Source organism: Callorhinus ursinus, unplaced genomic scaffold (assembly GCF_003265705.2).
Source record: "Callorhinus ursinus isolate GAN/ISIS: 27379988/994484 unplaced genomic scaffold, GSC_fseal_2.0 scaffold51, whole genome shotgun sequence".
Classification (NCBI taxonomy): Eukaryota; Metazoa; Chordata; class Mammalia; order Carnivora; family Otariidae; genus Callorhinus; species Callorhinus ursinus.
In genome coordinates, this window is record NW_027397113.1 from 1,977,382 (window position 1) to 1,995,822 (window position 18,441).

The window sequence follows — 18,441 nt, forward strand, 5'->3', positions numbered from 1 at the left end:
ACCTGTGCGGCTCCTCACGCACTCCCGAACACACCCTGCCCCGACTTGGGAGGGAGAGGAGCCCATTTCACGTATGAAGACATGGAGACTGACAGGCTAAAATGTGCCTACGCTGGTGTTAGGTGGAGCCAGGCTTCATACATCTTAAGTCCAAATCCTGAGGAGGAGCCCACAGTAGGAGGGATCCTTCCGGAAGGGGGTGGGTGGTCGGTCCATATTCACGTGAATGAGCCCAAAAGACAAGAAACACACAACTACCCTTGCCACCTCCCCTGCTGGCTGTGGCTTTGTTGGGCTGGGAGCATGGGTACGCCTTCCATTTGGGGACAGTAGAGAAGAGCATGAACCAGGGCCCAGAGGCGTGGCTGTTCTCTGTATGTGGCCGGAAAGCCTCCCGTGGGCCTTGTCCAGACCCAGGGAGGGGGCCCTGTGCAGGTGAGCACAAAGACCAGAGACTTCCCTGGCACTGAGATGCAGTCTCCTCCCCTCAGGTCATCCAGCGTCTCCTGGAGGCTTGTAAAGGCCGAGCTTCAGAGGCGCAAGTGTACCCCACTCCAACCCCTCAGGCTTCACCTGCCTGGCCAGAGCAGGAAGGACATGGGGGACTCCCAAGGACTCCCCTGGCCACTTGGGAGAAGGGGGTTCCTTTCAGATTTCTGCTTTTTGGTGAGGATCGTACCTACCGACACTGAGCTTCCCACACTGCCTTCCTGTGGGGAGAGAAAACACATTGGCGCGCCCACTCCATTCTGCAATCAAATGGCCCCGCCGACACTAGACCCAAAGTCGCAGCAGTTCTGGGTTTAGCCCTCTGGGTCAGTAAAGACTGCACTCTAGCAAGTTACTCCTTGTTCTCAGGGTCCATGGATGGTTTCTTTAAACCCTGAGTGCCCCCAAGTAGGTGTGGGCTTCCCACTCACTGCAATTGGACCAGCCTGCAAGGGACCCTTCCCTGCACTTGTCCTTTCAAGCAGAAAAGCCCAAGGCCTGACAGGCAGTTAAGAGGGAGGGTCTCTCCCCAAGGGTGTTCTTCCTTCTACGTGCCGAAACGGAGGCAAAAGCTGCCCTTTGCTTATGCTGGTGATGTACTGGTGACATCACCAGACATGTCTCACCCAGGGAGCCGGACCTTGTTCAGGTCCCGTCCTCAAGTCTTTGAGTGAGCCCTTAAAAGTGCCTCCCGGGCCGCCCCGGTCTGGCCCTCCCTGCTCACCTGGTGCAGGTGCAGGCGCCCCCACCCGGCAGCCACCCCCTCGAGGGGCCAGGTGAGTGGGCCGCCTTGGTGTGCTGTGGCTTCTTCTCAGAACTCTGCCTCCTGCCCCCTTCTGCCCTGTCCCGGTCCTAGCATGGCAAGTCGTCCACTCACTGCCAGTGAGGCTGCCCCTAGAGTGTCTTCCCCCCCAGCCTCGCCCAACCTTGGCCGTCTGCATCCCGTTGACCCGTGTCGTGACGCGGCTTGTGATACTTGTCTCTGTTGCCGTTTCAGAAGTCCAGAGGTCATGAGCACCGTCTCAGGTACGCGGAGCACGACGGTGACCTTCACGGTTCGCCCGGGGACCTCGCAGCCCATCACTCTGCAGAGCCGGCCCGCAGACTTTGAGAGTAGGACCTCAGGAACAAGACGTGCCCCGAGTCCTGTGGTGTCGCCAACAGAGCTGAGCAAAGAGATCCTGCCTGCCCCCCTCTCCGCCGCTGCTGCCGTTCCTTCTCCCACTCTCTCAGAGGTCTTTAGCCTTCCAAGCCAGCCCCCGTCCGGGGACCTGTTTGGCTTGAACCCGGCAGGACGCAGCAGGTCGCCATCTCCCTCGATACTGCAACAGCCAATCTCAAATAAGCCTTTTACAACTAAGCCTGTGCACCTGTGGACTAAACCAGACGTGGCGGATTGGCTGGAAAGTCTAAACTTGGGTGAGCATAAAGAGACCTTCATGGACAATGAGATTGACGGCAGTCACCTACCAAACCTTCAGAAGGAAGACCTAATAGATCTTGGGGTGACTCGGGTCGGGCACCGGATGAACATAGAAAGGGCTTTGAAACAGCTGCTGGACAGATAAGGGTGGCTGCTCTTTACCTTTACAGACTTCTTGTTATAAGTAGAGATGGGCTTCTACTGAAATATTTGGGCGGCCAAGCACAGTCTGTGAGCACCAACCCCATTCCATGGGTTTGTCTCCTGGTACCCAAAGAAATGCCAAGTGTGTCCAGGTGTGGCTGAGCAAAGGCCTTGAAACGCCCCCACTCTCCACGTGGGCTTCACGGGCTCTTTCTGTGCAGCAGGGGACACGGGGAGGGAGTTCTGCCACCACGGAAAGAGGCACAGCTTGCCTCCCAGCATGCAGGTGACCTCACTTTGCCCGGTCCCAGGGACGCCCCCGTCGATTTAGCACGGGACCCTTGCTCTTGCAGGCAGACACCAGTGCCCTCTAGATACCTCCTGAGACCTCCCTCCTCTGCTTTCCGGGCAGCTCTCACCACCCCAGGCCCGCCTCAGTCCGTGGCCTCCAGGAGGGCACTCAAAGCTCACTTGCTCCTTTCTTTCCTCTACTTTGCCTGCGGTAAGACACCCCAGACCTGTCTGTCTGGTGCCCGGAAGGTAGAGAATCTTTTTTTCCTCTGGATTCTTTACCCCATCTCCTCCTGCAATGTGCATCCGTGGTTCTCTGGCCATGAAGTTCTTGGTCGTGGTGGGGAGTCTGAATGGGATCGTGCCCAGCTTTGCTTAGCTTTCTTTCTTTATTTCTGCAAATCTATTAGCATAATTCCAAAGTGGCCAAACAGATGTCACACGGAGTTAGTCAAAGCACAAAGTCACGATTCCAAGGAGGAGGGGAGACCTGGCTATGGGAAGCAGCCAGTGTGTGGCTGCCTGGGTCCCAAGTCCCCTCCAGGGGAAGAGCAGTCAGTCATCTGCCAGGAGTGTCTCCAGGACGGTGAGAAGGGGATTCTCTGCCTTTCGCAATTCTTTTTTAAACTGAAAGTGTGTTGCATTCTGCAAAATCAGAGCAGGTGAGCGTCCACTTTAACACGAGGGTGGGACACGAGGTGAACGGTGGGCGCGTGCTGCGGTGGAGGAGACCGCATCTTCCCCGGAGCCGGGTGGGGCGCCGTGATGTCAGGTCCGAGCCCGGCCCAGGGTGAGCATCTCTGCCGAGACAGCCTCTCTGCTCTCTGAGGCCAGGGAAGATGGTACTTGGGGGCTCTCCCCCTCTGTCTCCAACTGTCCACGCAGCCCCCCAGTTTGTCTTACAACAGGCTTCTTGAGCACCCAGTGGGTACGGCGTCTAGACCGGACCCCATGCTGAGAACACACGGTGGGCTACAGGCTGAGGGTGCAGGCAGACAAACGAAGGAAGGGAAGCCAGGGAGGTTTCCCGGGCTGCGCCAGGCCCCTCTCGCAAGGCTTTCCTGAGCTGTGCCCATTCTCCTCCCTGGAGTCCCCCCCCCGCCGTAACAATACCTCCGATTTCCAAGGGAGGTTGCCACCTGCACGGGGAGCCACCGGACATCCAGCCAGGCCTCCAGCACATTCTCCCACACTTGGAAGAAACTCGAACAGCAGGTTTTGGCTTTTATTATGATTTCAGAACTAGCCCAGCCCATCTCTAATTATAAAAACACGATTTTTTTTTTCCCCTTTCTTTTCTTTACGCTCACAATCAAGTGTCTGATTAGGTCTGGAACAGCTCTAGAATGAACACATAAAATTTAGCAATTTAAAATCTCTTTCTTTACTGCAAGTTTAAATAGTTGTACAGATAGTTTATAAGCACAATATTTTAAGAAAAAAAAAGTGGCTGGTCTACTAGGCAGCCTTTGTGCCACTTCAGTGCTAGAAAGTTAAAGAAAAAAAACTTTTGTGATTTAATAACACTATTTCTGTGGAATTATAAAAGTATGACCTTTTTAAATCAACCTTATTTGGATGCATCTGAACCAGCAGAGCTGTGTTATATTTTCTATCTTTGCTAGAACTTCGTCATCGAAGGACAATTATTTCTTCAAAAGTGGTTACAATTCACAATGCAGCAGTTTCTCCAAAAAACAAACATGCACCACACACATGCGTGCACACACACACACACACACACACACACACAGTTTTTCCAGCCACATGCCCCTGAATTGCAAACTGAGTTTTGGACCTTTCTGTGTTCCAAACCCTTCTGCAGGGCAATCTGTATTTGAATGCCCCGATCCAACGTGAAATCAATTGAACACAAAGGCGCTTCTGTCCTGTGCACCTTCCGTCTCTCAGTCGTGGGGTGCGCTGGGGACGCCACGGGTGGCCTACTGAGGCCACCTGCCGAGTGTTCAGGAAACAAAAAGGTGGTGGTTGGGCCATTATTTGTCTTCCTTTTGGTGATAGAGCAAAATTCAGTCAGTGCACCGCTCACCCTGGTTCTTCCCTCCTCTGTCTCCTGTTCAGCATTACCTCCACGCTCAGTGCCAGGCAACACGCCAGAACGAGAGGACAGGAAGGGAAGGCGCTGCTAGGTTGCCACCTGGTGGCTTTAGGTTCACTGGACTTTGGCTGCCACTCCCTTTCTTAGAGAGACGCCAAGCCACAGGCAACTAACCAGAAGCAAGCAGAGTGCAAGACAGAAAAAAAAAAGCTGGGCAGTCACTTATTTTTGCCTTGTCTTATTCTAGAAAAGTCACAGGACCCCGCAGAACCTGCACTGACCAACAGAGTAACCCATGTTGCCAAGATGAACCCATCTCTAGCCCTATTCGATGGTGTTGCTACAGAAAGCAATAGTTCCTCACTGAGATCGCCGCCCACTGTTCTCCCTCCCCGCCCCCCCTTGGACACATTAGGACCAGGCCCTATTCCATGACCTCAATGGTGGCACCCAAGTCAAACTGCTCATATAAAGATCATGTTAATACTATTCCGGGTTTCAAGATCAACTTTTGTTATCTACTGTAATTTAAATAAATTGCATTTACATGCCTAGTCTCTGTAACATTGTGTATACAAAACCAAAATCTCTCAAGATGTAAATTATGTATACCTGCCAAGACACCTTCTCCAGGGTGTCTGTGCACATTTTAAGTTAATTCATATAATATAAAATGACTCAATGTGACTGTTGATTTGCTGAACTTTACATATCACAAAGTGGATTATTTGTGGTACTTTAGTTAGTAAAATGGTGATTTTTTTTTTTTTTTTCTGAGTTACCGAACAAGCAAGCATTACCCAGGTGATCTGGCAATGACTTTGTGTGTGTGGGCCACAAATACTGATTTTTTTTTCCCATTAACGAATTTTTTTTTGTTTTTTTAGAAGCTAATATGTTTCACACTATGGTTTGTGTAACTTGTGTTCGCATTATCTGTGTTGCTGTTACTTTTGTGCTTTTATTCCTTTTAAAACTTTATTTAAAAAAAAAAACAAAAAAACAAAAAAACAAGCTCCTGTAATTTGCACTTCCTCCCGATCCTTCAATCTCTTGTATGGCAACCAAAATTCCTGTAAGAGAAATAAATATACGATTGCACTAAGGCTGTGGCTCTGATTGCACACAGTGAAAGCTGTCGGGTGGACCCGGAGCTGCCAACTTGCAGTCTGACGTAGGCGCCTCGGACACGGTCACCACTGTAGCTCCACGAGGTTGACCAGGCACCGCGTTCCCTCGAAGAGTAAGAGCCCTCCCTTTGCGGAGCTCATCCGCCCGGGCTCCCCCCCCACCCGCTCCCAGGGCAGACGGAGACACGCGTGGTTTCAGAGCCGTGTGCGTGTCGGCGTGCACGTCCGTGAGCTCTACTGTAAGAGCCCAGCTGAGGTCTGGCCTTCCTTTGGTTTGGGACAGAAGTGAGGGTGGCGCCGAGGGGGGGTCCCCCACACCCCCACCTGCTCATCTTCTTCCCGCCAGGCCGTGGGGTGGCAGAACCGGGCGGCCTCTCTGGTTCATGTGCAGCCAGCCATGTTTGGGTCAGCAAGCAGGCCCTGAGGCTTGGGGCAAAGAGAATTTGTGTCTTTTGGCGAAGAACTGAGCCGGGAAGACATGGGCTATCCCTTTGTCTGTAGGGAAGTATGTTTTAAACACTGAACCTCATCTCTGGTCTCATCAATGAATACCTGATGTCTTTAGTTCCCGGACAGTTTCCTCTATGTTGGCACATTCTCCATTCGAACGGCAGCCACTGTGTTTCTATGTTCAGGAAAAATTCGAATCCTCCTGTCTTGCATAGTTCACCCTCCCTTAAGCCTCCCGCCTCACTGTCCGGTGGTCTCTCCCAGCCCTTAACCACCCCCATCACCTCCAGTGGTTTCTTCTAGACCTCTTCTGGGTTCATGTATCAGTTTGTCTTAAGGAAAAAAACGGGAGACTTTTTCTTTGACTTGTACTTTATTTGAGGCATTTTACCAACCAGGGCCCCGGGGCACCTGTCTGTACCTGTACCTCTCCATGTACACGCCAAGCAGGCGGGAGTCCCACGGTGCTGGGGGAGCACAGCGCGGCTGCACTGGGGGCAGCCGCGCTCCGCGGGGACTCGGTCATTTCCAAACCGGTCCCTCCGACGCCAGCAGGCCTGACCACTTCAGTTTCCAATCCGTGCCGTAGCCGTGACTTTCTTTCTTTACTGTTCCTGTAACATGTCTCTGCATTTCAGTCTTTACCGTTCTGTGTTTAAAATTACAACAATCACTGTCCATTGCTTCTACTCTGGAACTCTCTGTTTATAGCAATTCTGAAACTTTAATATGAGCCTTCAAATAAATACAGAAATGAAAAAAAAAGGAAAAAAATAAAGTGTGTGCCTTGGGTGTTTTGAACCTGATCTGCATAAAACCATATTGTATTCAAATGCTGTATATTTAATGAAAGGATACATATATCTTCACTGTATTAATGTAGCTGATAAAATAGTTCTAGTGCCTTGTTTTCTGAACTGAGAAGCCCATATCAATGCACAACGTAAAGTAAAAACCGATTCGAGAACTGAAATGTTGAGAAGACGTAGACATGATTCTGGAGCCTTCATCCTAAGACTGTGGAATATACACAGTCATTTAAATTAAAAAATAAAAAGAAAATTGAAATAAGAGTGTGTTATCAATTAATTTTCCATCAAAAGTGCTCTCTGCTCTATCACTTTCACTTAACACACACGGTGTGCGTGAGAGTCCCCACAGAAGAGAGGACAGGAGTCCTGGCCAACCGCCTGCCTCCCTGGCGGCGTGTCGCCCCGGCGGCACTTTGTTGGCCGCTTCTCGAAGTCAGCAGTGTTGTTTTCAGCTTTTGTTAAAAATTAACAAAATATCTGTTGATAGTGACTGAGGCCTCTCATCACAGAACTATTTCCAATGTTTACAAGTGAAAGAAGTGCCAGCACAGAGTCCGTTTCTCTTTGGAAAGTAAAATGACGTAGGAAGTCCCCGAATTCTGGCCCAGTGGAGCTACACTCCCTGTGCTGCAAGTTATGCAAGGGCCTTTGTCATCTTAGAAGCTGTCTGGGGTGTAGAGAGTGCCTCAGGAGCCGCTGCCCGGCCTGCGGGGCCACAGTCATCACAGCCGGAGTGGCAGTGGGAGATGGCTCAGCCCGTCAAGAGACAGGTACACGCCGTGCGCCGTGTCCACCGCCACGTCTTTGGGCCCTCTGCCAAACACGTGTCTCAAGGGAGCAAGGACCTCTGCAGGCTGTGCCTGTTTATCTCACGAGACTAGCATCGATGCTGCTATGTACCAGGCCAAAGTCAACTGGAGACCCAAACTTATTCATTTCAGGCCACAAATGTAGCCGATAATCCGAGAATCTGAACGAGGTGGTTCGGGAGAGATGGTGGGGTTTCTTGGGGGTCCCCATTCCACATGCTGCTGCTGCCTCGGCTGGAAGCGTGTTAAGTGTCCCGAGTCAAAGGGGTGTGCCCCAGCGCCAACCACAGGCACCAGGCAAGGAGGATGGGCAGGCAAGCCCTGGGCCCCGCGGGAGATGAGGATCAGAGAAATCGCAGGTTGGCCTTCAGGGCAGCCAGGTGAGCGGGTCTGAGCGTGAAGACAGCTGATCTCAGCTGCATCTGGTGGCGGCACACCTGTCCTGTGCTCCTAGCCATCAAGCTTTCCTGCCACTGCCCGCCCGCTCATAGTCTGTCTTGCCAAGGAGTTTACAAGGACTTAAACGTGTTCTTCAAACCCCAGGGCCCAGAGAGCAGGAGGAGAACGCAGCCTTTGAACTGCCAGGGAAGCGACCACAGCACAAGGCAGAGGTCAGTTTATTTCCATGCATGGTCCCAACAGGTAGCACAGGCTGGAAATAACACTACATCTCCTGGGTGCACTCTACGCCGGGGAACCATCCAGAGCACTGCACCCACTGAGTGTCCAACAGCCCTGCGGTAGAAACAGCCCCATTTTACAGAAAGTGAAGTCCTGCCACGGTCCACGGTGACAGCAGAACCAGGATTTGCTACAGAACCTCCATGGCTAAGTCCATCAGTAGGAAAGAGAACCCCCATCAGGCACCCCGAGAACTGCTGGTTGGGGTCAGGGTCTACCACTGGTGACAAGGACACACCCCCGCTCTGCCCCTCCAAAGTCATTTGTGCAGGGCCAGGGGCCCAGGAGGCTGGGCAAGGTGGGGCTTCCTCCCAGCTGAACCACCGCAAGGGTGTGGAAAGAGGAGACTGAATTCAGAGGCAACCTGCTTACCCCACTGCCCTCGACCAGGATCAGGGAAGCCAGGACCTCGGGATCACAGGCTTTCTCAAAGACTTGACATTTATAAAAGGCTCACAGCTTAGAGATGTGTGACATGTGGCATCTGCTTTAATTCTCTCAAGAATCCATGAGGCCAGTGTGGAAAAGATGAACCATCTCCTTTACTGGTAAGGAAGGGATGCTCTCAGCCACGACCTACAGGCAGCGGGGACAACTCATCCCGAAGACTGACGGGCCTCACCAAGACAGCAGAGCTGCCCTGGGCCCCATCTTTCCCAGGTCCTCCCGCTCAACTCTTCCTCTCGTGGCCCTGAGCCACCCAGCAACCTCCCAACGTGTTCCTTTGTGGCCTAAGTCCGCCAGAGCCTGCTTTTGTCGCTTGCAACCACAGACTGACCGCACAGACAGCTCCCCACCCCGAGGCTAGCGTGTTCTCTCCCACCCCCCACGGCCTCCTGGCGCCACTCAGAACTGGGGCAGCCCCTTCCTGCCCCTTCCCAATCACCCTCAACGGCAGAGGAGAAAGGCCAAGCGAACGAGCAGTAAGGAGTCAGGCACAGGGCTACAGAATGAGCTTGAAAATGAGTCTGACAGGCCCACGCGGCTTTGAAGCGTCACAGAAAGCCAACGGCGCAGCAGCTCCCTCCCTTGGTCTTGGAGCCTGCCATCTGGGCAAGCTAAAAATAAAGGCTCCGTTTTGAAGCAAGAGTTTATAAATGTGACTACAAAGGTCCCAGTAAAGACATCAAGACTCTGGGGGAACTGCATGGCCTGAAACCTTCAGCAGCGGCGGGGCGGCCAGGAAAGCCCAGCCCCCACCTCCCACCCAGGCTCCGCGGCCAGCCTCCCCGGGCAGCAGCCGGGGGCGGGGCGGGGGGGGGTGCGGGAAGCGGAGACTGTGACACCTCCTTCTGGTTGGGAGGGAGGGAGACCGTAAAGAGAGAGGGCTGCATACAGCACGAAGGGCAGGCTGTGATGCAGTCACAGCAACAACACAGAGACAGCCCCGTGGACCCCAGCTCCGCCCGCCAGTCCCCGGCCCACAGCGTCCGGGGCCCCCTGAGCCCTGCCCGCCCGGCCGTGCGTCCAAGCTGCTCCTTGCTCACCTCGCTCCAGCCACACTCCCACAGCAGGGCCTCCTCGCTGCCGGCTCCCGCTGGTATCTGCCACAGTCTTCCCCTGTGTCTACACCGCTTCCTGGACCACCAGAGTCATAGAAGAGCTCGTCCCAGCCCCACTCTCTCATCTCCCCATCTTCCTTTCCCCCAGCCCTTACTACCACCGCAAACTGGCCTACTGATTTGCTTACTGACGCCCCCCGACCCCGACACACACTCCTCTGGAAGAGATGCCCCAGGCGCTTGGCCCGCCCCAGCTCGTGCACTCTTTCCCGGCCCCTCACAGCCTCGGCCCTCCCGCAGCTGCACCCTTTCCGCCACCGTGCCCGTGCCTGCAGCTCTGACCCGGGCCCCCCACACCTGGTAAGGAACACCGACTTCCCGACGGCCCCCAGCGACCGCAGGGCTCCGCCGGCCGCTCTGCTGAGCCTCCCTGTCCAGGGAAGCTTCCTGGGACTCCCGCTGCCCCCCGCCCCGTGACACCAGGCACCTGCTCGCTCTAGAGCCACCTAGTTCTCAGGGACTCTACGGGAGCCGCAACAGGAGGCCCTGCCCAGGTGGAGGGGGCGGTGGGTGGCCGGGCGGGGACAGGGGGCTCAGCCGCGGGCCTGCCGAGGTCTGGGGGACAGGGTGGGGGGCGCCTACCTCGGGCCTGGCTTCCGGAGGCGGCAGCCGCGCGGACCCCCAGCACCTCCACCACAGCTCTGGCGGGACGAGGGTACAGACGGGGCATGAGGGGGTCTCACGCCCGCACGTCCCTCGCTCCCGGGACAAGGGGTACACCGTCACCACCTGCCGCCACCGCCTTGGCGCGCCGCTTCGGCCGCAAAGGACGCTGGGCCTGTCGGTCACGTGCCCCCCCCGCGTCACATGCCAGGCATGGACCAATCAAGACTGGCAGAGGGACCGCTGAGCACGTGCCCCGCGAGGACCAATCACGACTGGCAAAGGAGAGGAATCGTGACTGGCCACCTGGAGGAGGGGCGGCTTTTGGCCAATCCCCGGGGCCAGGAGGCGGGCTGGGGCTGGGGCTGGGGCTGGGGCTGGGGCTGGGGCGCCCCGCCCACTGTAGGGGGCGGCAACGGGGGGGCAGCCGGTGGGGGCGAGTAAGACAGCCGTGGTGGAGGCTCGGGGCTTGCGAGCCGCTTGGACAGGGCCGCCTCACACAGCTGGGAGCATCTTCACCCCATCCCTGGAAACAGATCGGTATTAAAAAACAGCGTTTGGCTGCAAATAATGGAAACTCGCTTTAAAAGTGGCTTAAACTGAAAGTGCTCTGTTCTTTCCGTAGGACACAGAAGCGTAAGCTCCACGAGGGCGGGACTTTCCTCCAGCCAGGTCGCCGCCCTGCGCCTACCACGGAGGTTCCCGATAGGGGTGTGGAGTTGACATGGATGAAGGGCAGGGCCCTCCTTGGTGGTCCCCGGCTTTGGTCCAGCAGCTCAGCATGGTCACGTCTGCGAGTCAGCCTCTCCCGCCAACTTCTCGGCCTCACAGCAACAAAAGGCTGCTGGCTCTCTACACATCACATTCTGTCCCAAGTCAGGAAGAAGAGGGGAAGACCACGTCCGCCGTGTCTGCTTCGCTTTACCAGGGAGGCCGATGTTTTCCCGGAAGTGTCTACGAACATGGCCTTGAGCCACGGTGGTTTCTAAAGCCGTCCCTGCAAGCTAGGCGGCCCGGGAAAGGGAGCAGTCAGCTTGGCACAGCGCTGCCAGGAACAAAGCTGCGGCTGTGTTAAAAGGTGGAACGTGAATGGAGAACATATGGGGTCACAAGAGTGTCCAGGTAGATCTTCCTCCCTGAGCATTTGAAAGTACACAGTCCAGGGGCGCCTGGGGGGCTCAGTCGATTAGGCGTCGGACTCTTGATCTCAGCTCAGGTCTTGATCTTGGGGTCGTGAGTTCAAGCCCTGAGTTGGGCTCCACCCGGGGCGTGGAGCCTACGTTAAAAAAGAAAGAAAGAAAGAAAAGGAAAGAAAGTACACAGTCCAGTGACATTAACACATTCACAATGCCGTACGGCCATCAGCACTGTCCAGTTCCGTCCTGCCAGAGATAAGCCCTCTGCCCGTCATCCCCTCTCCCCCACTGTCTGGGGCCCCGGGCAACCGGGAGTCTTTCTGTCTCTGTGGATTTGCCTATTCCAGACATTTCACGTAAATGGAACCACACCACACGTGGTCTCTTGGGTCTGGTTTCTCCCACTGCACATGCTCTTTTTTCAAGGGTCATGCATGGTGTAGCGAGTGACACCTTTTGTGGGTGAAGAATATTCCATCAGAGGGGTAAACCACGCTTCATTTTTCCCTTTGTCGGTTGATGGACATGTGGGTTGTCTCCATCTTCTGGCTGCTGTGAATAGTACCGCTGTGAACACACGTGTACATGTATTTGAGTCCCTGTTTTCAGATCCCTGGGGCGGACGTCCTGGGAGTGGAGTTGCTGGGTCGTGTGTTCACTCCATGTTGAACCTGTCGAGGAACGACCAGACTGCTTCCTGCAAAGGCCAACCTTTTACATTCCCCCCAGCAGTGGGTGAGGGCTCCTCCCTGGAGACTTTTGAGGCCCCGTTTCTGGAGGCTGCAATCCTTTGGGGGGCTGAGCTCCTTCTCAGGCTTCCAGGTACAGCTCAGGCCCCCGGGACAGGTTGGGGCACAAAGACTCTACCTTTCCAGCAAGGCCCAGGCCCTGCTGGGGAGACTGGTCTGGAACTGCTCACTTCACCTCCCTGCGGCTCCCAGGGGGTGTCTGTGAGCAGAAGATTACCAGGCCTCCTCCCCAGCATCCGGTTTCAGTAGGAAGTGTCAAAATTCTGAGAGCTTTACTCTATGAATACTTTACTGAGGGAGAAACAAACTGTTCTCAAACAGGGAGATTTCAGATTTGAAAGTGGTAGGAAGCTCAGGGGCGTGGCATTACAGGGTGGCTTATAAAGCAAGAATGGTTACTAGGTTGGGGGTTTCCAGATGGCAGGGAATTGGGTAAATAGGAGTATCTTACACCATTTGGGGGAGACAACGTGGGTTTCATTTATGATGATCAGAGGCATTCACAATAACCTGCTTTCGGGGCGCCTGGGTGGCTCCGTGAGTTAAGCATCTGCCTTCGGCTCAGGTCATGATCCCGGGGTCCTGGGCTCAAGCCCCACATCGGGCTCCCTGCTCGGCGGAGAGCCTGCTTCTCCCTCTCCCTCTGCGTGCCGCTCTGCCTACTTGTGCTATCTCTCTGTCGAATAAATAAATAAATAAATAGAATCTTTTAAATAAATAAATAAACAACCTGCTTTCTTGTTCACGATATGAGCTCGGTTAAGTTTTGCTCACATGAGGTGAACTGGTTAGGTCTGCTCAGGACCTTTTTATTTTATTTTAAACCAGAGGAAGCCCTAAATCCGTATGGTTGACACCCTCCTGGGGTGGGTCTTAAGGGAAGTTAGAGAAACAATGCCTTGTATCCACCATCCACATCCGACCGGAGTGAGTGAGGGGTGGGTGGCAGACCGTGGTGCTGACGCTGCAGCTTGTGGGAGTCCAGCCTGGCACACAGGCGACCTTTGGAGGGTGGGCAGCTTGTACCTCTGCTCTCTGGGATTGTCCCTGGACTGTCCCCTGTGGCTCCATCAGTCTACAGTGTACAGAGAGGAGGCTCTGAGGCAGGGGTCCTCAACATCTGGTCCCTGGGCCAGCAGCAGCGGGGTCACTGGGGACCTGGTTAGAAATGCAGATTCTTGGCTCTTCCCCAGCTGCAGAATCAGAAGCTCTGGGGCAGGGCCCAGCAACCTGGGTTAATAAGCCCTCCGGGTGACCTCCATGCCTGCTACAGTTGGAGAACCTCTTCTCTAAAGCAACCCCTGCAAAATAAACCTTCCCCAAACCCTCCAGCGATGCAGCATCAGGGGACAGCTGAAGCTCCACCATGTCCCATGTGGCTGTGTAGTGTTGAGTGTGTAGCGCTCCACTCTGCAAGGGGACACCTCGGAGAACAGCCCCTCTAGCCATGCCGAATGCCCAGAGGGAAGGCACCACGGTCCTGAGGCCGCTTCCGTCCTGTGCCAAGGAGCCAACAGACTTGCCCTGGATGAGCCACCCACCAAGCTTCACTGTCCAAGGTGGGACCTCACCTGGGAACCAGCCACCAGTCCATGAGTTGTGCAAACTCTGGGCCCCTCAGTGTCCTCATCTGAAATATGCACCGATGATCCCGGTGGCCCCAGGAACTTGTGGGGGCAAATGAGGTCTTACGGGGAAATGGCTTGCCCATGCCAAAGGGAATAAACAAAGACAGATTGGTTAATCTTTTTAATCAAGTGGTAAAAATACATATGGTATGAAATCCAAAATGATCAGGAGAAAGCGTCTCTCCCTTCCCCACTGGCTCGCCAGACCCCAGGGTGCCCCACCCCCAGAGCTTGTGCCTATTAAGGATTCCTTGTGATTCTTTCCTGGCCTTGCGCAGACATCTGCAAGCATATGTGTATGAATAATTTTTAAAACCCAAATATAGCTCACTCTACACACTGCTCTGTACTAGTCTTGCTCTTTTTAAAATTATTAAGCATGCCGGGCCGGGCCCACTGAAAGGGCACTGAAACGAACACCCATGTGCACCACCTGGCTTGACATCAGACATCACAGGGACGCTCGAAGCCCCTTGCGTCCCCTCCTGATTCCACCTCCTTCCTTCCACCTCAGAGGAAGTCACTGCCCTGAACGTGGTGGTTATCATCGCTACGCATGTTGGTACGTTCACCGCTTATATAAGTGTCCATAAAAAAACACGGAGTAGTGTGCACGTTTTATTTTCATTTTCTTAAGATTTATTTATTTGAGAGAGAGAGCGAGCAAGCACGAGCAGGAGGGGCAGAGGGAGAAGGAGAGAGAGCATCCCAAGCAGACTCCACACCGTGAGCAGAGCCTGACTTGGGGCTTGATCCAACGACCCCAAGATCACGACCCAAGCCAAAACCAAGAATCAGACATTCAATGACCGCACCGTCCAGGTGCCCCTGTTATGTACATTTTATTATTATTTTTTAAGATTTTATTTATTTGACAGAGAGAGAGAGGGAGCATGTGCACATGAGTAGGGGGAGGGGCAGAGGGAGAAGCGGTCTCCCCACTGAGCGGGAAGCCTGATGCGGGGCTCGATCCCAGGACCCTGAGATCGTGACCTGAGCTGAAGGCAGACACTTCACCAACTGCACCACCCAGGCACTCCTATTATGCACATTTTAAAACCTTATAGAAGTGATCTCTTACTTCATGTATGATCAATTAGCAGTCCTCAAAGAGAACAGTTCCTGGCACTTAGTTGCCACTCAGTTAAGTGGTGGCCGCCATCATCATCGATATTATAATTATTGGCAATCATGAATCCTGCAACTGGCTTATTTATTTCAATATTACTTTTGAAACTCATCAAAGACGACAGATGTAGCTTTAAATCATTCATGTTCACAGTGGAATACACTTCACTATATGAATACATCAAAATTGATTTATCCATTCATCTGTTGATCTTTAGATTTTTTTTTTTTTTTTGCTATAAAAACAAAGCTTTCCAACATCGTGCTAAGTGAAAGAAGCCTGTCCCAAATTACCACATATCATGCAATTCTGTTTCCATGCAATGTCTGGAACAGGAGATCCACAGACATGGACAGCAGATGAGTGGGAGCCAGGCATGGGGGAGGGGATGGGGAGTAACCACCGCCCAGCATGGGTTGCTTTTTGGGTGATGAGAATGTTCTGGAATTAGACGGTGGTGGTATTTCCGTAACTCTGCGAACACGCCAAAAGCTGTTAAACTGTACACTAGCTAGGTGAATTACATGGTAAGCAAATTATGTCTCAATACATCTCCTTTTTAAGAAAAAAAAAATGTTTTCTAAATGGAATGTGGAATCCTGGATCTTGGAACAGAAAAAGGACATTCATGGAAACAATTTAAATCCAAATAAAGTCTGTCATTTAGTTAACGGTGTTATACCAATGTTAATTTCTTAGTTTGAATAAGTGGATGCACGGTGGTTGAGCAAGAGGTTAATCATAAGCGAAATTGGCAGGGAATATTTTAAGAATTTCCCTGTATCAAATTTACAACCTTTCTAAAAATCTAAAGGTTGGGCGCCTGGGGGGCTCAGTCGGTTGAGCGTCCGCCTTCGGCTCAGGTCATGATCCCAGGGTCCTGGGATGGAGTCCTGCATCAGGCTCCTTGCTCAGGAAGGAGTCTGCTTCTCCCTCTGCCTGCCGCTCCCCCTGCTTGTGCTCTCTCTCTCTCGTTCTCTCTCACTCTCAAATAAATAAATAAAACCCTTTAAAAAATATAAATAAATAAATAGATAAATAAATAAATAAATAAAATCTAAAGGTATTCTAATATTAAAAGTTTATTTAAAAAACAAACCAAGGAGGGCGCCTGGGTGGCTCAGTTGGTTAAGCGACTGCCTTCGGCTCAGGTCATGATCCTGGAGTCCCGGGATCGAGTCCTGCATCGGGCTCCCTGCTCGGCAGGGAGTCTGCTTCTCTCTCTGACCCTCCCCCCTCTCATGTGCTCTCTCTCTCAAATAAATAAAAAAAACTTTAAAAAAAATAAGTAAATAAATAAAAAACAAACCAAGGAGAACCCCATTCTGTTCCTTGCTGCTGTGGACCATGGACCGCTGGGGTCGGTGAAGGATCTCACGATGGCTGGGAGAAAACTTGCTCTAAAAGCCATTGGCTGGGTAGCTTCTGGGGAGATCATACCCCAAAACCAGAAGACCATCGCTAACTCCCTGAAATCCTGGAAGGAGATGCTTACCTCCAGGTTGGCTACTCTCCCCGAGCATCCACCTGCTATCGACGGGGCTTACGACAAGGCCAATGTGGCAAAGGCTGGGCATGGTAGACGACTTGGAGAAGTTTAATGCCCTGAAGGTTCCCATGCCCGAGGACAGATATACTGTTCAGGTGGATGCTGAAGAAAAAGCCGATGTGAAGAGCTGTGCTGAGTTTTTGTCTCTCTCAAAGGCCAGGATTGAGGAATATGAACAAGAGTTGGAGAAGATGAAGAACATAATTCCATTTGATCAGGTAACCATTGAGGACCCGAATGAAGTCTTCCCCGAAACCGAATTAGACAAGAAGTATCCCTATTGGCCTCACAAGCCGATCGAAAGTGTATAAACTTGAGTTGGGGAGAAAACTCTGGCCCTCATATTATAAATGCTGGACATTAAAAATAAAAAAAATAAAATAAATTTAAAAACCGAGGGGTGCCTGGATGGTGCAGGCAGCTAAGTGCCCGACTCTTGGTTTCAGCTTGGGTCATGATCTTGGGGTTGTGAGGTGGAGCCCTGTGTGGGGCTCCACACTCGGTGGGGGGTCTGCTTCAAAGACTCCCTCTCCCTCTCCTTCTGCACCTCCCCCTCCCCAAATAAATATTTTTAAAAAATAAAAAACAAACCAAACCAAACAGCGCTGCTGTGAATATACCCAAGTGTGCTTGTGTGAGAGCGTCTCTTGGATGCTCCCTGGGGACTGGATCTCGGCATCTCCGAGCTCCCAGAAATCATCAAACCGCTGCCCCCAGGACCGCTTGCCTCTGTCAGCTCCCACACATCTTGGTGATGGTTCCTCGGGGGGGGGGGGCTGCTCTTTCTCGGCTGCCCAGCCCCTTGGCACAGATGTTCCACACTCTCACGGGCCCTGCAGACGGGCATGGGAGGACGTCTCCTTTATGCACAGGTGCACGTACAACCAGGATAAATCCTTAGACGTAGAACTGTGGGGGTGAAGGTGGTTCTATACGTTTCCATAAGTCCTTGCAGGGCCTGACGGCCACCCCCTCAAAAAAGGTACCAGCGTATGCCCGTCAGCCGAGCATCGTTTTCTATGAGGGAGCCCATGCCCATTCTTTGCCGGATTCAAATAAGAAACTCAAACATCTCCCTAGTTACACGTTGCTGCCTTATAAGTTACCCCAAAATTGAGTGGTCTAAAGCAGCAGTAAAGATTATCTCATACTGTTTGTGTAGGCCAGGAATTTGGGAGTCGCTTAGTGAGGTGGTTGTGGTTCAGCCCCTCTCGTGAGGCGTCGGGGACAGAGGATTCGTTTGACCGAGACTTTCTGGGGACAGAGGATTCGTTTCCGAGGTGACTCACTCACATGGCTGTTGGCAGGAGGCCTCAGCTCCTTGAGGGCTGTCTGAGCTTCCTCATGATGGAGGGCCAGCTTCTCTGAGAGCCCATGATCTAAGAGAGCAAGGCTGAAACTTCAGTGTCTCTGATGATGACTCACATTTGGAGGTGACACCCCGCCATTTTCCCAGCGTCCTATTGTTACGCAGGTTGCCCTCTTCTATGGGGAGGGGCTGCCCCGGGGCACGATCCCAGGAGCACTGGGGTTGTGCTGGAGGCCGGCTGTGACAGCGTCCTTGCAGTTTATGGGTGAAGGTAGGACCGGAAGACACATCTAGTCAATACTGTTACAAAGGGGTAAATAGAGCATCTGCCAGAAACCTACAGGTAACACTCCACTTAATGGGGAAAGACTGAGCGCTTTCCTCCAAAGACTGGGAACAAGGACATCTGCTGTCAGCACTCCCAACATGGTGCTAGACATTCTAGCCAAGGCAATATGGCAAGAAAGGGCACAGAGACTGGAAAGGAA

General features: G+C 53.0%; 1 protein-coding gene across 2 annotated transcripts in view; it reads left to right on the forward strand.

The window, feature by feature from the left end:
• The window catches only part of SHANK2 (SH3 and multiple ankyrin repeat domains 2), a 509,587-nt gene extending 504,627 nt beyond the window's left edge, over positions 1 to 4,960 (forward strand). For both annotated transcript variants that reach the window (XM_025878755.2, XM_073883345.1), the window contains one exon: positions 1,487 to 4,960. In XM_025878755.2, coding sequence (XP_025734540.1) covers positions 1,487 to 2,057 — 571 coding nt within the window. In that variant the 3' untranslated portion in view covers positions 2,058 to 4,960. The remainder of the gene's footprint in view (positions 1 to 1,486) is intronic.
• Positions 4,961 to 18,441: the final 13,481 nt, after the last annotated feature.